This window comes from Epinephelus lanceolatus, chromosome 10, assembly GCF_041903045.1.
Source record: "Epinephelus lanceolatus isolate andai-2023 chromosome 10, ASM4190304v1, whole genome shotgun sequence".
NCBI classification, from domain to species: domain Eukaryota; kingdom Metazoa; phylum Chordata; class Actinopteri; order Perciformes; family Serranidae; genus Epinephelus; species Epinephelus lanceolatus.
The window spans coordinates 17954421-17977623 of NC_135743.1; the positions used below are offsets into that span (position 1 = coordinate 17954421).

The following is a 23203-nucleotide window of genomic DNA, read 5'->3' on the forward strand; positions in this document are numbered from 1 at the left end:
CAGCACTATGGCTAAGAGAAAACAATATGTATTATTGATTTTGGGGGTGAACTGTCCCTTTAAAATGAGTAATAAAAATAATAAGTAACTCAGAGTAGCCTAGCTAATTACATTTTTTAAGTACAACTCTGGTCACAAATAAACTTTTTAATGGTTTTATCACAAAAGTAAACACAACTTACCTTGTTGTTACTTGTAGCAGGTCATCAGGTGGACTGATGATGTCTTTATGACAACAGACCCCAGGGAATCTTGGGAAATCAAGGTCAAAACGGCCACAGTGGTTGGTGTTCAGACCAAATTATATAAGCTACTTCAATCAATATTGTCCCAATATATGATACACTGACGTTGCTCCTTTCCAAAGTGGCAAAGTACAGACTGACTGGTAGGCCTATAGGCTGTATTTCATTGTGTGTTAACAGTGCCTGTAGATGTCATTTTGTGTAAAGCCTGCTGATGCCAGAGACACTCTACATTCCTTTTATATGCATTCACTTTATGTAAGAGATTTTCTCCTTTGTAAAACAGCAGATGTTTGCAGGATTCAGTGCAGCTTTTACAGTCTAAAAACCCCTGAAGATGCTGACATGCATCCTCACGTCCGTCACATCAGCAGTGAATGACACTGACACTGTTATTTACAATTTCCATAAATTTCTCCCATCCACCACTTCGCTCTTACAGCTTGCTTCCCTCTCTGCTGCTCTGTATTCGAAGCACAGATCAATTTCTGCCGGTCACATTGATGGGAGACTTTTAATTTCCTAATGGAAGAGCCAGCAGAGCAGAGTGGGGGTGTGTGTCAGGACAGTAGCAGTGATTGGCCCGTAACCAGAGAGCCTGTGTATATACATGGTGTCAGAAAGTGGTACAAGGTTAGAGCAGTGTTATGTAAGCGTACTGTTACAGGGAGGGGAGATTTCTTTTTTTATATGCGGTGAATAAAGCAGCCTAATTTAGATTTTCAGAGGAATTCTTTCATCCTGTCTCTTGATCAACATTTGATTTTGATATATGGATTTTCAAATAGCCAATTATGATTATAGCTGCTATTGATAAGACTCATCCCACTAACTGCTACTGATCAATGCACAAAGCGCCACGGCAATTTGCAGATGATTGATGGCTTCATTTCAACTCATTTCTAAACATTAAAGTGAGTGGAGAGAACGCCGCACCGTGAAGTTGGCAGTGAGCCCATCCCTCCGGCAGTTATCGATGCAAAACAGGAGCTTCCTGGATTTTTCTGTTCTGTCACAACAAATCACGGGATCAATCAACATGAGGGGGAATTTACATAATGCCGGTTATATCAAAGAGATTAAATTTTGGTGCAAGCTAGGAATCAATTTAGATGTCATCTTCTAGGAAGTGTAAGGGAAAACATACACGGATGAATTACATCAAAAGCTATTTGATTTCTTATTTGCTTTTAGTCTGGTGTGTCAGGATTTTAGAGATGATGTTCAACGGTGTGTGAGGGTTTCATTGCCTTATCATATGGCCACACACACTTTCTTGCTTCTGTACAACTTTGTGTTTCTTAAAAAAGCAAGAAATGTTAACACAGATTTACTCCTATTTGTGCTTGTGATAAAAAAAATCAACAGTGATATCGATAAGGAAATCACAAAACAGCTTGTTCAAATTGCCAGGTGCAGAGATGGGAATAAAAACACGGAGATTATTGTGTTGTGATTGGTTTTCTTGGAGGTTTGTTTCATTATAAATTCTACACAGCTGGAACAAAATAAAAAGATACATTAACACACCACAGAGGTCACAACAGCGTACCACAAAATATACAGTATACAGTACAGAGAGAGAGAAGTAAAGCACTGAGAATATCTTATAAAAAAAAAAACAAATCCTAAAAAAAAAAAAAAAAAATCTCTCTTCTCTCAGAGCGAGTGGAAAAGCCTGGGAAAAATGAAAACTCAGTAGTTCCAAAATTAAGAATCCCCTTTTCTAGAAAAACAACTTTAATACCACAATATTTTTATATAAAACAAATAAAAATCAAAAAAACGATGCTCCAAGTTCACTTATCTATCTTCACCTGCCATCACAGGTTCGCTAACAGTCAATATGGCAAGATCAGTAGACAGACATCACAAAATAAAACAAGCCTTGTGGGCGGAGATAGTGGTTTGAGGTGACATTCTTTTAAAAAAATCAAGGCCATTGGTTCCAGTGTACAACAAAGTAAAAGGGCAACCCGCTATCAAACCTCTCTGGCCTGCCGACAGTGTAGGGGAGGAAGAGAAACGCCAGTATTGCGTACCTAAACACAGAAACACTCCTGCTGTGACACTCACAAACTCTTCCATTTGGTAAAAATAAAAAGTACATCACAAACTCCAGCAAGAACCCACCCCCGATCCCTCCCACACCTTCCCCTTCCCTTCCCTGCTTCTATCAAACTTGAGTGAAGCTGCGCCGGTGATTTCTCCTAACAGGTGAATCTGTGACTACTTTGCTGCAACTCCCTGAAAGTCTCATTTTGTTGTCACGGGGAGAAACAACATCACAGCAGGCCACAGTTTGAGATTGTCGACCATTTCGCAGAATTTCACCAATTTTACAGTGAAAGCTGATGATAATTGGGGCTTTCTGAGCTGAAATGTCGCGAGCTGCATTTGTAAGAATGGTTTCATCCCAGCGTACAGGACTGGGCTGCAAAAGACTCGGTAAGAAATGGTGGCAATTACAGTCCCGGACCGGCAGCTTAGTAACCACAGTAACTCCACATCATGCCCAATACACCTACTGCTTGATAGACAGGGTAATAGTAGTATTTGAATTTACAGAGAAAACAGGAGAGCAACGTCAACAATTGATGTACTAACATAATATACAAGTATGCTGGAAATGGCAAGAACAAATTTGTACAACATAATAGCTTGCTTGTTTGGTGGCTTTTTAGCTGGATTTAAAAAAAAAAAAAAAAGGCAAGCAATTTAAGATAAAGGATTGGCGTTATTAAATGCCTGGGCTGCTTCTACGGAAAGCTAATTAAGGATATGGGGGGAAGAAAAAAACACAAACATTCACAGGTGGCAAAAATGCAATTAAACAAACAGCACTAAAGCAAACACAGAGTGTCTTTGAGCGGAAATGTTACAGCCGTGTGTGCCAAACAGCGTGCTGCCGAGGGATTAAATGTTGTGAGCGTAAATCATCGCTTGTTACTGAGGTGAATAAAAACAGAATGGCACCATGTGACATTTCAGAGAGCACAGAATTTAAGTGCAGACTCTAAGGCAGAGTAGACATTCAGTGTAACACTTGCACACTGGCACACAGTCCAGAGCAACACTGTGGCTTAATGGCATTTTGTGTTTCATTTGGGGTAGATAAGAAAGATTCTGCCACAGTGTTTGGACTGTGCCAGCCGTGCCTCGCTGTGCAGCTCTACTCTGCAGAGGAGTCGAACCAAAGATGCAATTGGTGAGGAAGAATCAAAAGAAGCCATGATAATAACAATAATAATAATAATAATAATGATGTCATCCAGTGATGTCACATTGTGATTTTGCACGTGTATGGTTTTAAACCTGTGGTAGCACATATGGATGGAGTTTCACCTTAACAGGCCACCTTGTCACTTTAACAAAAAAAAACAAAAAGAAAACCTCCATCCAAAAAGTCTACTCCAGGTTATAAAACAAGCACAGCTGATAACAGACATAGTGTGTCGCCCAAGGTCCCCGAAACAAACCAAAGTCCATGTTCCACCTCATGTTGTCCCCCACAGTCTTGTGTAGTGAATAAAAATTAGCCCTGTTGTCTTCATAATTGTTCTCCTCCTTCCCTTCATCCCTCTGTCGGTTACTTTCATTGTCCTCTTTCATCACTGTCAGAGAGAAAAACACACAAAGAGCAATATAAATATCACCAGTGTGCCATTATTATACATGGATATTTGCTTATAATGATAACAAATACTGTATTCACAACTTATCGTATAATTATCTGTAAAAAAAACACACATTTTCATTCACAGCTTATTCAACAGTTTATCAGGTGCGAATCACCTGTAGGTAACATTTTAGAGCACAGTAGCATTATAACAACTGCAATCTTTATTCATTTTCCGGAACCGCTAATCCTGTTAGGGGTTGCGGGGGTGCTGGAGCCTATCATAGCTGACACTGGGCGAGAGGCAGGGTACACCCTGGACAGGTCACCAGACTATCACAGGGCTGACACATAGAGACAGACAACCATTAACACTCAAATTCACACCTACGGACAATTTAGAGTCCCCAATTAACCTGCATGTCTTTGGACTGTGGGAGTACCAGTAACCCTTTTGCCGTGAGGTGACAATGCTAACCATTGCACCGCCCCGTTGCTGCAATCTGTTTTTTCTCTAACACACTGAAGTACAATGGGTAAACAGCTGGACATTTGTGGTCTGTATATGAAATCTAAATGAGTAAATAACCCAATGATTATACACGTCTCATCTTTTACAATTTGTTACATATCCTACACATGAAACTTCAAAAAGTATTTTGGGACATTTAAAGGTCCAGTGTGTAGGATTTAAGGGTGATACACTGGCAGAAATGGAATATGATATATTAAGTATATTTTCTTTATATTATAATCACCTGAAAATAAGAAATGTCATGTTTTTCGTTACCTCTGAATAAACTAAATATCTACATAGAGAGAGGGCCATTGACCACAGGGTCCGCCATGTTGCTTGTCATGTTTCTACAGTAGCCCAGAAAGGACAAACCAAACTATGGCTCTGGATAGTGGCTAAACAGTGTTAACATCAAACTGCTTTATTCAGTGTTTTACTAGTTTAAATCACCAGGTGCGTGCGTTTCGTTGCGGATGATTCGGCTACCACTAAAAATCTCCTGAACATTGAAGACTGAAGGTATCCTAACCAGGAGTTGAAGCTTGGCACATGGGAGAAATTTTAGCTGGTTGCAATCTGCAATCCTCACCACTAAATGCCACTAAATTCTACACACTGCTCCTTTAATGCCTTTATTAGACAGGAACAAGGGGAGGCGTAGGAACTACAGAACATTTGATAACAGAATACTGTATTTCAGAACACTACATCACTGTCATGTGTTCTGCAGCTGGGACTACAGGCTGTCAGCATTATGAGCTTGTGCTACTGTACTTGGTGTAGTAAGACATTCGTCTCAATAAATCTGTTGTAAAATGTACAAGTCAAGATTGGAATTTCAGAGTAAAATTAAATCTGTCTGGGGCTGAGGCTGCAGCCTTTAAGAAGACAGCTTACGGGGGTGATCATTTTTTAATGACGTCTCAGGGAAGCAACATCACTTGATAGCATATGGAGAGACCGACTTTTACATCTTCTCGTCATATCCATTTCAAAAGCGAAGAAAATGTGTCTGCAATCTCCCCGCAGTTCTGAAATGTCACGCAGTTTTGCTGTCAGCCGGCTCAAAAATCACATAAAACAAGACTCGCCTAAACTGGCTTTTACATTCCCGTCAAATACGCCACTGCCATAAATTTCATGATGAAATGTTTTACATTTGTGATGACATTTTTAGATGACTCTGTACAGCTGTCACACTCCATCATTTGAGCTACAGGGACAGCTTTCTCAAACCTGCTCTCTTTGAACTAAAACTGACTGTAGACGCTCAATCTGCATGACTGATGTGTCTGAGGATATTTCTGCAGAGTGTAAAGCTCGTGTTTATGTTTAAATAATCGCAGTCACTATGAGGGATCTTTGGAGGCACGTTTATGTCTACATGGCCATTTTCAGCCTTGTGCAATAAATCCAATATATGCTGCTTTTTAGTAACTGTGGCTTGCTTCTAGGGCTGCTCCCTCACAGTGGCCCAACGTTCGTCGACCAGAAGGGTCACTAGTTGGCAAGATTTCAACAACAAACAAACAAACAAAAGAAACAAATGTGAAAGTCTATTAGGAGCTGCACCTTGTCAAAATAAACCAAAACCTATATGACTGGACCATGTGGGAATTCAATTTGAAAGGACAGACACAGGAAGAGGCCATGCTAATACGTTAATAACATGTTGGGCAGGAAATCCAAAGTGTGGGATCATTTTGAGAAGGTGAAGGACGAACCCAAGGTGATATGTAAACTCATCTTCATTGGTCAACTACAAACATGACGTATCATCTGAAACATGGAAGTAGCTACATGCCCATTAGCCACTTAGCACAATCATTACTGCTTTGCCGACAGCGTCATTAACAGGCGGCTCGCTCAGTGTGTGACGTGCGCTTGTAGATAAAATATAGGCCTATATTAATGAAGGTTCATTAGTACGGTTTTGTATTTCTCTGTAGTGTAGCACAGTGTTAACAATGTTACTGATACTATTCTTTCTCACACGACTATTGGTCCACTAGGAAATTTCTTAGACAGGGGCAGCCCTACTTGCTTCTACACCTCCAAATAATTGTAATGTACTTCGTTTACCTAAAAAGGTTGAACTGATTCCCCCAAAACATGATAACAAGCTCTACAGAGTTTCTTTTCATCTTCTGTGATAGGACTCTGTATCTCACAGGCAAATAAAGTGCCTCACTGGAAACTACTATTATGTGAGAAACTCATTCAGATCAGGAATGGCTTTGTTTTCATCCACTGCAATGTCCTTATTAGCTGAAGAGTCCTTGACTTGTCTCTGCATACCATTAGTCTGTACCATCATGAGTCACATTCATGAATCCAGAAGCAAGAAAGCTCTCTGTTGACCGAAACCCCTGTCCATGACCCTCTTTAACCCCGTGCTGCGTGTGTCCATTGGCCTGACCTGTTCTGTGGACGGTCTCTTGTTCAGGAGACCGGCCTCTTCGTTGGCCTTGTCTGTCTTCATCTCCACCACAATGTCGTTGTTCACCTCTCCGCTGGCCCTGCAGAGGGAGCGGGAAGATGTAAGAAAAGATGTAAGAAAAGTGGATGATTATTACCTCATGTATTTCCTTTGTACAACTAATGGGTCTAGACATGAGGAGAACATGCTGATTGCTGTTTGAGTACTGAACTCCTTTAGGGACCGTTCACTTTTAACATTCTATTTACAGTGCTCCCAATTTCTCTCCAATGATTTGGCGTGGGAGTCACCAGAGGCCCCATGATACGATATTATCGCGATACTTAAGGCATATTATTGTGGTTTAAACGTTTTGTGATATGCTGAGTATTGAGATAACATTTATTGGGACATTTATTACCTTTTTTCAACTACAAATTACACCGATCAGCCAAAACATTAAAACCACTGGCAGGTGAAGTAAATAACATTGATCATTTCATTACAATCCAACATTCTGCTGGGAAGCCTTTGGTCCTGGCATTCACGTGGATGCCTCTTTTCACTCCACCCATCTAAATGTTGTGATAGACCAAGTACCCCTGCTCATTGCAACAGTGCTCCCTGATGACAGTAGCCCCCCAGCGAGGCAGTGCACCATGCGACACCGCAAGAACTGCTAAGGAATGGTCCAAGGAATGTGACAAAGAGATCAAGGCATTGACCTAGATGATCCCAATCTGATCGAGCATCTGTGGGTCAAACCGGTATCCCAGAGTTCCTTGGTCCATGCCGCGACGGGTCAGAGCCAAGTCCGATCTACGTAGGAGCCTCTGACCTGTCAAGGCATGGAGACAAGACCTCTGGGGGTGTCCTGTGTTGTCTGGCACCAAGGCGTTGTCAACGAATCCTTTGATTCCTGTGGGTTGTGAGGTAAGGTACCAGCATGCCCAATGAATGTTCGATCGGATTGGGATCTGGGGAATTTGGAAGCCAGGTTGATGCTGAGCTCTTTGTCAAGTACCCGGTGCCATTCCTTAGCAGTTTTTGTGGTGTGGCATCGCACATTGTCCTGCCCGGGGGGCCACTGCCATCAGGGATTGCAGTTGCCATGAGGGGGGTGTATTTGGTCTGTAATGGTGTTCGGTGGGTGTTGCATGTCAAGTGGCATCTACATGAATGCCAGGACCCAAGGTTCCACAGAAGAGCATTGCACTGTGACAAAACGATCAATGTTATTCACTTCACTCATCAGTGGCTTTAATGTTTTGGCTAATCGGTGTATGTCGCCATGGGAAAACTTTGTCAATATCTGTATTATCTAATAAGATAAAGTTTCTCCTTTAAACCATTTTTATTGCAGCAAAATGTGTCTAATGGATTGAAAAAGCAACTCATTTTATTATTCTAGTAGTCTAGGAAAGGTTTAATTTGTATTTGCAATATTAATTATTTATGTAATGAAAAAGAAATCGATCTATAATATTGCCCCGAGAAATATCTCGATACTATGCTGTTATCGATTTTTTCCCCCACCCCTAATAATTGGGGTTCGCTGTAACTCCATTTTAACTGCCTTTTCAGATAACTAAGATATCCTGAGTAAAAGAAAACAAACTTCTATGTATCATCTTTTTGAGGATTATTTTCCAGTCAACTTCCAAATCTCCAGACTGTAATTTGCATACTGACATGTAAACACTCAAATCAGGCACAAAAAAAAAAAAGGAAACTGACAAAATCAGATTTTGAGTTTATTATCATAGATGGAACAAGATGACACAAATTGTGAGTCTGAGGAAGCTTCTCTGTCATGCCAGAATTAGGCTTCTTTGAGACCCAACATGTTGCTTGGCATAATGCGAAAGAATGGAGCAATCAGGACTATTAGCAGCTCTGTTATACTCTGATACTGTTAAACTCTCATCCAAGGCTCTCTTAAGTTCACCTATAACTTTCTGCTATTTCTGGTGGATTTAGTTTTTCATTTATTTGTAAAATCGTGTGTAACTTTTTTCTCTTTATCAAAATGAATCTACTTCAGAAGTGTGTTTCCTTACAAAAGTGTAGTTTATGATTATTGAGTCACATGAGGTAATCACTGCCAACATTAATCCCCTCTGTCCCCCTATCGCTCCCCCCCTGTCTACTCACACTTCCTTCTTGTCCTTCTTGCCGCAGGGCAGCTTGCTCTTCTTGTTCAGGAAGTAGATGAGAGCCACCAGCAGCAGGAGCAGCAGAACACACACCACCACGGCTATGACCACCCCGCTGGAGCCTCCCTGCTGCTTGTCAGCTACAGCGCCGCAACGGAGGGACACATGGGGGGGAGGGATGGATGATGGGATGGTGGAGGGAGGACAGAGGTGGGAGACGTGGGTGGGGAGTGAGGGATTGATCACAGTGGAGGAGGTGGGAGGAAGACAGGGGAGTTTGTGATTTTGAAGGGGCAGTGGTGGGAAGAGGGGGAATCATGACGGGTGTAGGGAGGTTGGTGGTGTTTGATTCGTGGGGTAGAAGAGAGGAAGGCAAGGGGGGAGGGAAATGATTTCATTTGGGGTACCATGAGAGGGATGGGGAGGGGAGGATGGAGAGAGGGAGAGGGCGGGTGCCCAGATGAAGACAATGGGTGGATGGGTGGGTGGAGAGGAGAGGGAGCAGGGAGCAGGGAGCAGGGAGTTGGGATGTGGAGTTAGTCTAACTTTTTGAATGCAATGACTGAAAAGTGATGGGACCCAAAAATGGGGCCTGAATACTCACAGATAATACTAGACAGCTGACTAGAGCCAGAAAACAACACTGAGCATACTCACCCATCCACCTACACTTGTATTACTATACCTGTGAGGACATGACACTACATTAACACTAACAGAGCTGATGTTGTTCTACATAAACCGAAACGTTATGAGTAATTTAGCAAGTTGGTGTCGCACCAGTTTATACAACGCTCATAAAGAATATTTTTTTTTATTGACTGGCTGGTGTTTAAAGTAATAGTTCAACATTTTGGGAAATATGCTTGTTACTTAGAGACAGGTAGCTTAGATTAGCATAGAGACTGGACACAGGGCGAAAAGCCATCTTGGCTCTGTCAAACGTAACAAATCTGCCTGCCAGCACCTCTAAAGGTCACTAATTAACACATTATATCTCATTTGTTCAGTGGTTTTACACTGGGTTATGCAATGGACTAAGTCTTAGTGGGGAGCAGTCACTTGCTGGGGTCTCCATTGGCTTGGCAACTTCACAGTGGTAACAAGACTGCAGGAAATGTCAGGTTATTCCTTTAAAATTGTACCTCAGGCGTAGCTCTGGTGAGCAGTTAACAATTCAAAATCAATGCACAAAGTGTATTAAAGTGATGGTTATCATGGTAATAGCAGTTAACTGAGATAAGGGAGCTTTCAGACAGAGTTGTCTTGCTTTGGTCCGAATCAGGGACTAATTTTGTTACAAAGCTTGCGAGAGAAAGCTGCTCTTGATTGGTCAGAATTTCCATGCAGGAAAAATCCAGGAACTAAACCAAACGTTGAAGAAGAGTACACTTGCAAGATAAAGGTGACACTTTCTAATGTCACAATGGAGGGACAACTACGCAGGTTGATTTTAGTGGACTATATTGCTGTCATTGTTCATTTTAGTCAAACCATACAGTTTGAAAATGAGGCAAAGCTCCAACTAGAAAACAATGTTTTGATGCATTGGATGTGCTAAATGTGCATATTAAGGCAGTACAGGAGGAGGTGCACATTAAAAATCCTCCAGGACTGTAACATGCTCATGTTTAACCCAAACAATGTGTCATGTGACTGCAGTTGGTTCAGACTGAGGTTGGAACACGTTCTCAACACAAATGAACTGCAGCAGAGTTCGTTTGAAACCAGACCGAGACCACCTCTTCAAGAAGGTCTCGGTCCGGTTGTTTTGGTGTGCACCCGAGTGCGATTGCTGTGTTCACACCTGCCCAAATGAACTCCACTTAGGGGGCAAAGGAACTTGAGTTTGCTTGAACTGAACCAAACAAGGCAGATGTGAAAGCACCCTTAGTTAAATCAACTGAAAATGGATGCAAATTTAAGCAGCTTCTCTTCCTCTTTTGCTTGTGATAGGTGACTGTAGTGGAAACCTGCCATGATGCTCTGAGGTGTCCTGACGAACAAAATGAAGGGCAAGGTGGAGGAAAGGTTCTTTGCCTTCACTTTGTCCATTATTTTCTTATAACAGGACACTTGATACCTTTCCACCAAAACCAATGTCATAGTAAACTGATGATTTAGGGGTTTTGTACAAAACAAGAAGTCAACTTTGGCTTTAGAAGTTTGTAAACGGAAAGTTATGATGAATAAATGTACCTTCCTTTTTTTCCCCAGAAGTCCTAATTTAAAGTCTGTCCTCTCAACTACAGTAATACAAGTACAAGGACACAAACACATTAGCTCTTGTAAACACAAAAACAGTAACTTGTGTGTGCACACAGACATAAATACACACACAGTGACTTACAGTTCTGGACGAACGCCATACACATGTCAATAGGGTTAGCAATACAGACCTGACGTAAGCACAGGGTTTCCAGAGAGCAGCACTTTGAGAGAAAGAGAGTTTCTCAGTCCCATAGCATGGCAAAGCAACAACCACAACACAAACACCACTAAGAGCGTACGCACACAAAAGCTAAGGTTACTAAATCCTACACACACACACACACAGCACCCCGGCGAGTGGAAAACGGCGAAAAGGAAATAAAGCGAGAAATAAGAAGGCAGTCGGAAAGAAGAGGTGACCAAAAAGGAGACACAGTGAAGGAACAAAGAGAGGAAAGGAAGGAATAGAATAGAATAGATTCCTTTATTGTCCCCAAGGGGCCACAAAAAGTTGTAGTAGCATCCACAAAATATTGGACAGACATCATACAAAGGTGACAAGAGAAGAAGAATAACAATATACAATATCCACAGTGTTCGGTAGCAAGAGGGCAAATATACAAGATTACAGTACAGCAGAGGGAATTGTGTGTGTATGTGTGTGTATGTGTGTGTATGTATGTGTGTAAACATGTGATGGACGGGCCGGGGCAAGAGGAGATGGATGGAGGGGGGGATTTCTAAGTTACAGGGTCTGTACAATAAAGAGTCCTGAGAGAAGGAGGGAGGAGAAGAGGAGGAGAAGGGAGAAGGCTCTACCTCTGTCGGCCGAGTTGTCAATTGCTGCAAGCGAGGAGAAGAGAAAGAAGACGGTTTAGTTTGCAGATTATGGTGAGAAGCAAAAGAAATCTGGATTTGGCTGCACCAGCTAATCTTGAATCCACTTCTAAGACTGCACAGGAGGTCCCTCCTGAGCTCTTAGCAACTACTACAACTAAAGCCTAGTTCACATTACACGATTTTCACCACGATTTTGACGTCGCAGAGGATCTTGAGAGCCACCTTGGGTCGGATCTTGAGAGCCACATTGAGTCGGCAGATAGTCTGCCACGACGAGTCCTCATGTGTGAACAAGCCTACGAGCAAGTCGCCCCCTCGTCTGCGACTGGGACTGGATATCTGGCATGCTAGAAAACTGGAGAAGTCTGACACGACTGACAAAGAGCATCAGCCAATGAGAGGCGGGATACGTCCCACGTCAGCACGCAGGAGGACGGAAGAAATGTGAGGAGGACAAGCCGCAGGGTTGCCAGGTCTGCTAATTAGCCGCGACTTTGGGCTTGTTTCTAAAGTGGAGTTGCTTATTTGGGCTTGCTCTCGAAACGTCGCCTTTCTCTATATATATCCGTCGCTTCTTCTGGGCTTGTTTCCATAGCCCTGGTTGCTTGTTTCTCTCCCAAGATCTGGCAACACTGACAAGCCGGCAAGCAACAACAACAATGGCGGCGTCCCCAGGATCACGGGGAGCGCGCTGTGTTTTGACCCAGGCCCTGGAGGCAGATCTGATTCAACACTCGGAAGAATATCCATGCCTTCACGATGTGTCGTCTCCAAGTTTGGTGATGTCACCGCGTTATCTGGGGCTCTGTCGGCGAGGGCTCGGTGGAGAAATCTTGTGGTGTGCACACAGGTCGTAACGCAGTTGGCGAGACTCCCGCTGACAGAAACACATGTCGCCAGGTATGAACACTCAAAAGATTACAATAGTCTCCGCGACACAAAATCGGGGCGAAAATCTTGTAATGTGACCTACTGTAGGCTGAACTGGTTGCTAAGTAACATTAGTAGCGCTGTTAAGTCAAATGCAGTCAACTATGCAAACAGAAAGTCATTGTAGCATCACAAGCCGTAGTGTAACTTTCTGGTGGCCGATGAATGAACGTTATAACTAGGCTGAGTTTGAACTTACAAAGAACTTTGTGCAGCTGAGTTCTAAAAAAAATTCCAAAAAAAAGTTCCTCTTGTTTCCAAAACAACTGGTTTCATTAAATATTTTCTTGTCTCATTTGGAAAGCACTTTTCTACATCACAACCACACATCAAACACCCACAGTAAAGAAAGCATGAAGGGGAAGAAGGGAGATAACGAAGCATCATCGCTGCCGTCATCTCCTGACACTGACCTCTTTTGAGAGATACCAGGATGGTCTTGCTATCTGCTCCGTGCTCATTGGAGACCTCGCAGGTCACCCCGTTCTTCATGACCTCGGCAGTGGCTTGTAGGGTCACGGTGCTTACCGCCTTGTTACCTTCCACTGATACCGACTAGCAGGAGCGACAGATGGAGGGAGGAGAGAGATGGAGGGAAGACGACATGAATTTCAACACATTGTGCTTTAAATCTGTGGCATGTTTTCCTGCCTAGTTCCGATCATTCTGCACACTGCAGTGATGCCTTATTCCAAATTTCTTCCCATGATTCTCTACATCAAGACTTGCTCTTAGAAACGGTCAGTGGTGCAAGCTCCAATATCTCTCCTCTTTGATCTAACACACATCACTATTTGCTTCTGAACTGATCACATCTTTCAGGATCATGAAAGTTTTATCTCTTTTTTACCACTTTATTTTATGTCATATTATTATGAAGTCGTATTCCCCCTGTAAGTTTCTTTAAAGCTGTTTCATATGGGATTTTCTTTTCAACTATATCACATCAATCCAAAATATTAGAATGAAATATTACTTTCCAAAAGCCCCGGGAGCTGTTTCTCTCCCTCCTTTTTTTTCTACTGCTTTTGAAGTCTAACAACCAACCTCCCAAGAAGAAGATCCTCAGATGTTACGAAAAATCCTGCCTCAAACTTTCCCGTTGACCCAAATGAAAATGCTGATAATGATAGCTCTGTTCATTTGGAAAACATCTTCACCTGTTTGTATAGTTTCACTTGTGCAGTCGCTTTCAAGAAAGTCGCAATTACATCTGTTTACTGAGAGATTCCATTAGATCAGGTAATACGTGTTGTGTTTTTATCTCTGCTTGTCTTGATTGTGTTTTCACATTGTACCTCTTTTCCTGAGGGCTTCCAGGTGAACTGAGGGGCAGGAGAGCCGTGGGCTGAGCACTTCAGAGTCACCATGTCTCCTTCCTTCCCCACCTCTCCAATGGCCGGAGCCTCGATCATAGGCTTTCCTGGAAAGGGTGGGAGAAAGTCAGTGAAGAGGGGGAACTTTTAAGTATAAACAACACAGCAAAAGATCAAACACACATGCACACACTGTAAATCATATGAGGCTGGTTAAAATTGTAGCATAGGCTTCCCTGCTGTCTTAGAAATGTGAGTTAACTTAATGTAATTTGAATAATTAGTCATCAAAGTCAGCTTGAGTTGTAAAAACATGAAACACACTGGGTTAAGTTCGCTCAATTTAAGAGTCTGAACATTTGTATAAGTATAAGCACATTTTTAAGGCTGCTTCCAGTAAGCTTGATACATTCAATACTAATCGTTATTGTGATTTAAATTGTTTCCATTGTTATGAAAAGAAACATAAGACACACACGACAAGTTCCCATCAGGTCTGTTCTCTTAAAACTGCTAAAAAAAATAAATAAAAATTAATCAAATTAAATTTAAAAAATACATAAATTAAAAAATAAAATAAAACAAAATAACATAAATTAAATTGAATCAAATTAAATTAAATTAAAAAAAACATAAATTAAAAAATAAAATAAAACAAAATAACATAAATTAAATTGAATCAAATTAAATTGAATTAAAAAAAATACATAACTTAAAAAATAAAATGAAACAAAATAACATAAATTGAATCAAATTAAATTAAATTTAAAAAAAATACATAAATTAAAAAATAAAATGAAACAAAGTAACATAAATTAAATTGAATCAAATTAAATTAAATTTAAAAAAATATATACATTAAAAATAAAATAAAATAAAATAAATTAAATTAAATTGAATTGAATTGAATTGAATTGAATTGAATTGAGTTTAATTTAAAAAAAAAAAGGGGTCTCTCGAGAGTTTTAGCACTGAGTGCATGCTGGTAAATCTGCTCACAACTTGATTTAATGAGTCAAGATAACTTCATTCAAGTCATTATTTCAAGTCAACAGACTCTGAGTCAGAAAAACACATTCTAAAGTTTTGAATTGGCCTGAAAATAAAATTTAGTCATTTAAATTTGACCTTGAAATGACTGAAACTTGTATGTTTACATTTCGGACAAAAGATTAGTTGATTCCACTACACTCCTGTAAAATGTTTTGCAGTGCACTAATGGTTTCATCCCATACTGAAACTAAATTGTCGACAGAGTAGGAAGCCACACCTTCCCTCAGCTGCATCCAACTGTACAACTTCCTTCCTCTGACTGAAACAATAGCCAGCACTCCCTAACACTGTTGTTATGAAGGACTGATAGCAACCATTGTTATTATCCTGTGTGTGTGTGGTTGTGGCAGAGGCTGGGTAATTTGGAAAATAAACGATAACTGTTCTCACAATAAAGTGTGAGCTGCAATTTATTTTGCAGCCCCTGAACAGAGGATCCCATACTTCTACAAGTTACTGCCAGCGGACGAGGCTTTGTAAATGTAGCGTTGGAAGCTGACTGAGTGTGTGACTGTGGAAAGAAAACAACAGAGATGCTGATGTGATTGAAATCTTTACTTTAGTCTTATCCAGACAGTTTAGTTGGTTTTCCTGAGGTGCTGCAGGCTGTGCATGTGCATGTGTCTGTGGGAGTGTGTTACCTTTCACAGTGAGGTTAACACTAGCCTCAGCCGTCAGTCCTGGCACAGATGGCACGGCTCCAACGCACATGTACTCTCCAGCTTGATCATAGGAAACACCCTTTAATGACAGCGTGCCGTCCTGTGACAGCACCTCAGAACCCTGGAGGAACACACACACACAGAAATAAAACCAATTGGAGTCACGCCATCAGCCCTCACAAAGTCTTTCCTTTAATTCTCTGTGTGTGAATATGAGAGCAGAACAGCATTGTTAATATCTAGTTTGGAGGCACGCAGCTATGCTGGGAAAGCAGAAGGAGAACCTTCACACACACTGTTCCAAAGTGCAGTGATAACAGATCAAAGTCCATCCTCCATGATGAACCCATCTCTTGCAATTCCTCTCAACTTCTTCTCATAGGAATCCTTCTTACTGAGAACAAACACGTTCTCTACTCAGAAAACCAGCAGTCGGTGAGTTTCTATCACACCCAGGAGACACAACAATAGATACACAGGCTACAACAACCGGCTTGACACAGGAGGAACATTCTGCACATAACAAGTGGAGGAGAGGAGATGAATACCAAGATACAAAAAAAGCACCGCTGCTACAACCCTGATTTGTAGTTTTACGGTCAAACAAATCGTCTTTCCATTGGTTTGTTTACTGTTGAAAATAAATTTAGAGCACGTATTTTGTTTACCAGAGACAAGAGACCAGGAGGAGTGTTTGTCATTACCATTAACATTAACTTTAGGGGCTGTACACATTTTTTGTGCCCTCAAATTTATTGTTTTTAACGTAGACGTGGAGCAGCCGCGCTCAAACGCCAGAGCAACGTTGTCTTGGCGCACATGTTCTTGAGTGCCTATGTTTCAGGGCACATCAGCTGTGCCCTGGAATAAAGTGAGTTCAAATATTGGAATACAGTAGCGCACACCACATGTCATGTGATGAGGACCAACCAATCACAGCCAACAGATACCTTTCCTTTCATCTGTAAATATCAGTCTGCGGTAAATATGGAGAAGAAGTTGATCATTTTAGTGCAGGACTGCCAGAGATTCCCATCTGTCCCAGCGACAATAGGCCTACACACACACAGCACCTGGAAGAACATCACCTCTACACTTTCAGGTAAATAGGCTATGCTAAGGTGCTTGTTAAGGTTGCTTGGCAACCTCAGACACAACCTGCCAGGATATGTTTGAATATCAGTGGGCAAAACCTATGATTTCATTTCCAAAAACGATGTGGCAGAGTTCTAACTCATTCACCTTGTCCTCATCCTTCTCTTTAACTAACGGTGAAGGAGGTGTGTGTGGAGTCAACTGTTACCTCTCTACCAAATCGTAGTTGGGAACACACTGGCTTATTAACATTAATTTTAACCTAGCTCGTTATTAGTTCATAACTAGCTTTTAGCGGTCACACTGCAGACGGAAGGACGGCGAGGCGTTCGGGCGCTGTTCACCAACAGTGGCTGTATTGCAGTCTTCACCACAAAACAGCAAACGTGGCCTTTTCCTGAGGTCTAACAGTAACCCTGAGCTTATCTGGACACTTAATTCGACTGCTATCAAAACTACTTGCTGCATCCGTCTTCACCATGACACACTGAGAGAGCTGCTTCCCTCCATAGACACACTGAAGTACATGTCAGACCCTCACAGGTTACCCACAAGGCCACCACCCTTAAAGAGGAAAAGGGTGAGCCGGTAACACAACAGACTCAGAAGCGGACTCGGCTGTACCTGCCCCCTTGTTAGTGGTCCAATCCAATGTGAAGGACACTGCTGCTCAAAAAATCGTGTTTCACTGAGAAACACTCACAGTGCAGAAGCTAAAGACACTCTAACATCTGTTTTACAGGGACTTTAATCGTGTACAATATGTGTTGGTGTTCACACCAAGTGGAACAAACATCACTGTCAGCTCTCCAGTTGCTGCGATTGGACACAACACAATGCTGCTTATGTAGCAGGGTCACAACTGTCTTTAAAGGGAGCGATGCATCTGATCCAAAGGCTCCAGTGTTGCATGGCAGCTGCACACTAAGTAACCGTATGTTTCACATCATGAAATTTAATCTAGTCCAATGAAGAAAGGTACGGTTGTTAAAAACTTGAAGTTGAACCAAAATGACCAAACATGGAGCCTGGTGAAGGACTGAATTCTTGTTCAACATCCAGCCAGTGCTGTTAACACGTAAGAATGATAGGTTTGCATTTTAAACATAGTTTTCAAGGAATGCTTGGAAATAATTCTGTGGACCAACTCTGTATTCTTAGAAGTACACCACTTTTCCATGAGTGACGGTAGAAGGGAAGGAAGGTTGAGAAAGAAATGAAGCACACCTTTTTCCACTGAACAGTGTGCGAGGTTGAGGCCTTGGTCTTGCACTGCCACTCCACGTTGTCTCCGAGCATGACGACTTGAGGTTGGGCAGGGGTCACGCTCACCGGGTCGATGTCTGACAACGACAAAGAAAAGCAACTGAGAAAGAGAGAGGGGGAAGACGCATGAAACCTGAGGCCTTCTATACAATCTAAGAAGTGCCACTTGAGATCAGAATGCTTCACATCGCTTAAACAACCATGTAATAAGGCTTTTAAAACGACTGTGCTAAGCAGAATATCTATGTTTTTTTGTAAGTACAAAGCTAATGTACTTACTCTGAAGTTAAGCCCATTTCGGAGCCCGTGTTAAGCCTATTCCTTGCTATTTCTAGGCTATCTCCGCTTAATGTGTGTGATAAGATCAAATTAGGGAGTGTAGTTGGGATAACATTAAAGTAACAGATGAACTGTGAAAAATTGAATTGGATATCGGCCCCCTGAAAGGATTCCATTAAAGCTCATTCCATTCTGAACCTTTTAATTCTATGATTTACTGATGAAAGGAGGGGCTTACTGCAGGGACGAAACCGCACAAACAAGGAGGTAAATTATTCTTTATGTGTGTTTACTTGATGCCACAGTTGTTTGTGTGTGTTTGGCTCACTCACAGTTGACATTGAGGGTGATGGTTCCAGTCAGGTCAGCGTCCAGGTTATCGAAATCTATAGCTGTGCACTTGTACAAACCACTGTCTGTGCGCTTGACAGATTTCAGCATCAGGAGCCCTTCCTGACCGGCGATGTCTTTCCCCTGAAGGTGGAAGAACAGTGCCGAGTGAGAGCGTAACAAAGATTAGCATATTTTTATATGAAAGACTTTCATTCTCAAACAAACGAATGAAATGCGCACATACGTCTTTACTGAAGTCAAACTCAGGCTGAGGGTTTCCATCAGTCTCACACTTCATGTTAACAACATCACCCTCTTTGACCGGAACAGTGTTGAGTAGGGAAAAGGTCGCTTTCTCAGAGGGATCTAGACAGACAGGAACAGACATGGAACAGGTGAAAATTCCTCCTTTGGATACATTTACACTGTGATACAGTATGTCATCAATCAGAGATGTGTGCAGCATTCCAGAAGGAATGTTTTACTTTCCCAGTACCTCCTCTTTCCTTGCCTCATTCTTCTTCGCCTGAATATTAAATTCCACTACAGTGTTTCACAGCAGGAAAGATATGCAACCAGCAAAGATAACACATTGTTTACAATGTTTGGTTTAGTCTTGCCTGAATCAAAAATCTGTTAATTGACTCCAGAATGTACAGACCTCAGCTGCCAGGCTTTTAACCAGAACCAACTGACATGATCACATCACTCCAGTTTCAGCCTCTTTACACTGGCTCCCAGTATGTTCTAGAATAGATTTTAAGGTTTTACTGATTACTTTGAAGGCTCCTCATGGTCTCTCTTCCAGCTTTATCTCTGACTTCTTAGTGCCGTACACGCCAGGATGTACTTTGAGGTCCTCAGGCAGCAAAGGTATTTTGTCTGTTCCAGAGGCCCGGCTGAAAACTAAAGGGGACGTAGCATTTGTTGTCAGGGCCCTGAAGCTTTGGAAGAGTCTGCCCAAGGAAATCAGGTTGCCCGAGTCAGTGATCTCTTTTAAGTCCCTTCTTAAAACATACTTTTATCGGAGAGCCTTTCCTGATTTTACTTGAGTTTTATGTTCATTAAGACTGTCTTTATTTCCTCAGTTTTCATATAGATAAGTGTTTTTATCAGTTCCTTTATAAAATTGTTTTTTTCATGTCTTGTCTGATATGTAAAGCATTTTGTACACTATTCTGTAAATGAAGATTATTACTAGTTTCAAAGGGCATTTGATTTTCTTAAAAAAGTCACATAAGGATAGAAGAGAGAGACTACAAAATAATGCATCTATATTTTTGTCCAAATTAAACTATCTCAACAACTATTGGATGGGTTGCCATAAAACTTTGTACAGACATGTATGATCGTCAAAGGATGTACCCTAATCACTCTGGTGATCCAATTACTCTTCCTCTAGTGCCAATTTTAATCATTGACTTTTTATATAGGACCATCTTTATGTCGAAAGTATAACCTGTCCAACACAAGCGGCAACCTCCAAGGCTGGAAAATAAAGCCGACAAAGAATTGTCAAAAACTGCAGTTCCTCTAATGGCCACTTGAGGCTGACTCCAAGAGCGAGTCAACCCCCACAGACACCCATGTTAAAACTTTACAGCAGAAATATACATGTTTACAGCCTGGTACAAAAAACACTTTTGGTCTCTGTAGCTAATTGCAACATTCAACATTGAGCTACAAAAATCATAAAGGTGGTGTTCTTTTGTGAAGATTATCCTGCTGGACAAAATCCTGTGGAAAAATCCCTTTTGCTTTTGTGGAGGGAACCATGGCAACGCTAACTTCCCCATCGGCTCACACAAAACTTCCTCCCTGCAGCACTCTTATCCAGTGCTTTTATTTATGACTAAATAATTGCAAAATAAATCATTCCTTCAGGCTCGGTTGTACTTTGTCATTATTGCTAATTACCGAATGCTAGCAGGTTGATACACAAAACTAAAATGATGGACATGGTAAACACTGCAGCTAGCATGGCTGTTGACTCTTATTATTATCATATAGAACAAAGGCAAGACAAGTGTGTACATTTTCATGGCATGAACTAATAAACTGTATTATGCAATTACTATATTGTGCATTGCTGTTTTTATATACCAACACAATCATAGCTCATGGACCCATAAACAAAAAACTTCTACTGGAGTCTTTGTAAGTAAATATGCACCCCAAGAAGGCATTCAGCTTTTAGTTATCTGTCTCCTTATCTCTTCAATCCCACATCTGCATTGTCTTAATCACCTCCGTCTGGTGTAGCAGAGGTGCAGCAAACTGGTCTGGTAAGAAACTGTCCCTTGATATCAAAGCAGCTAGCTGAAGCAGAGCTAAAACAAGTTTAGAGGTCCTCTGACATGGCGCTGTCTAATCACTGCCATCTGAGGCAAAAGTTTGAAATTTGGGGAATTTCGCTTCTTGTGGAGAGAAACTGAACTCTCAAGTTTGTCCAGCAAATGTAAGGCTACAGCCGGCAGCCAGGCTGTTTAGCTTAGCATAAAGACTGGAAATGGGGGCTAACTCTCGTCCCTCCACTCACAATTGAGTTCGATGGTGATGGTGTCGGACATCTTCTGTTTGATCTCATCTCCTGGCATGCTGTACTCCACGATGCAATGGAACACAGAGTCCTTGTCTGCCTTGGTGGGCTGCATGTACAGGATGCTCTTTGCAGTGAAGAGACCGGAGGCCTCCTTCACCATAGAGGGAACCATGTGGGGGCCTGACAGAGACGAGAGACAGAAGACACACAGATCATCCTCTGCTTTGTGCAGCATGTGATACTAGACTATATATTTGCTCATTCTAAATAAGAGCCGGAGGATACATACTCTCGTTCTTATCCTTGACCTCAGCGAGGGGCTGGTCATCTTTGTACCAGATGATTCTTGGCTGGGGATGTCCGTTCATCGTCACACAGGTACCAATCTGATACACATGGGACAAAAGTACATTGACTGTATATGTGTGTCTTCAGTGTTCATATGAAATCAGAAACTCACTGACAGGATGAAATGATGTTGTGAAATTGTGTACACACCTCAGAGCTGGTAGTCCCTCCCACAGAAATGGCCTGACTACGTGGTTTCGTGAGTTCTGGCTTCTCAGGAGCAACTGACACAGAAAAAGGTAGGGGATGTGTCATTATTATATGATTATGATTCACTAGAAGGAAAATCCTTTCACACAGAGCCAAACACACACTTTCCACTTCCATACATGCAGTCCAACCCACATGCCTGCTGACCTTGTTAATTAAGTTGAGCAGTAAATATCCTGCTTCACATTATTCCAGTGTGACCTGGTTCACAGGAGCTGATAAGGGTCAAATAACAAAAAAACCCCACTCCCCCTCTCTTTGGCTCACACAAGCACAGGTGTGAGTGTTCCCTCTTGTTTCTCTGCTTTATTCCCTAGCTCACTTGTTCACATGCAAGGTCATCTTATCACTGCCTGCAGCTGTTGACGGCTTATAAAAATAAACAGTGGATGGGTATTACTCTCTCTGTCTCGCTCGCTCAATTCTTTGTGTACCGTTCTTTTCATTTCACAGCTCCCAAAACTGCATTCCTATAGCCATTACTTTTCAGCAGGCATACGTACTCACAGTAATTCTGATGTACAATACACGACTAAAACTCTCTTTTGCAGCCTCTTACATTCAGACGAGTAAAGCTTTTTAGTGCACAATAAGTCATTTAAATGTTAAGAGAGTTAAAGGGTAAATTCAGTATTTTTCAACCTGGACCCTATTTTCCCATGTTTTTGTGTCAAAGTGACTAATGGGGTCACACTTTTCTAAACTGGTCCAATATTTAGCTGCAGCCAGCAGCTGCAAAGCAGGCTGCAATGTAACCACTTGGGGCATTTGTGCACCATCAATTTACATCAACTACAGGTGCTTGTTTTTAACCACTGACAGGCTCAGATTGTCATTCAAAGTGTCTAACAATATTATGGAAAGGATCCCAACAGAGATAAGACCTTTTTGTTTAAGAGTAAGATCTTTTTTTTTGTTTAACTAGAAACAGCCCTGAAATCATTATCGCCAAACCAACCAGGCTGCATTTTAATCTTTAACAAAAAATTAATCTCTGTAGGGATCCTTTCCATACTGCCAGACACCTCAAATAACAATCTGAGCCTGTCAGTGATAAAAACAATCACCTTTATTGGATGTAAATTGACTAAGTTTGTCGACAGCGATTTGGGGCTGTTTATGGTTAAATAAAAAGGATCTTAGTCTTAAACAAAAAGGTCTA

At 41.6% G+C, this 23203-nt stretch overlaps 1 protein-coding gene across 4 annotated transcripts in view; it reads right to left on the reverse strand.

Moving 5' to 3' along the window:
- Positions 1–1690: 1690 nt before the first annotated feature.
- bcam (basal cell adhesion molecule (Lutheran blood group)) overlaps positions 1691–23203 on the reverse strand; it is a 67288-nt gene continuing 45775 nt past the window's right edge. Inside the window, exons 4-17 of one of the 4 annotated variants that reach the window (XM_033641302.2) lie at positions 21982–22055; positions 21773–21869; positions 21481–21663; positions 19186–19307; positions 18941–19082; positions 18291–18406; positions 15948–16089; positions 14236–14360; positions 13351–13492; positions 11987–12010; positions 11356–11388; positions 8955–9096; positions 6801–6900; positions 1691–3859 (exon numbers count right to left, since the gene is read on the reverse strand). In XM_033641302.2, the coding sequence (XP_033497193.2) occupies positions 3857–3859; positions 6801–6900; positions 8955–9096; positions 11356–11388; positions 11987–12010; positions 13351–13492; positions 14236–14360; positions 15948–16089; positions 18291–18406; positions 18941–19082; positions 19186–19307; positions 21481–21663; positions 21773–21869; positions 21982–22055 (1445 nt within the window). In that variant the 3' untranslated portion in view covers positions 1691–3856. Of the gene's footprint in view, positions 3860–6800; positions 6901–8954; positions 9097–11355; positions 11494–11986; positions 12011–13350; positions 13493–14235; positions 14361–15947; positions 16090–18290; positions 18407–18940; positions 19083–19185; positions 19308–21480; positions 21664–21772; positions 21870–21981; positions 22056–23203 lie in introns of all 4 variants that reach the window. The other 3 variants (XM_078171713.1, XM_033641304.2, XM_078171714.1) reach the window with 3 other exon arrangements.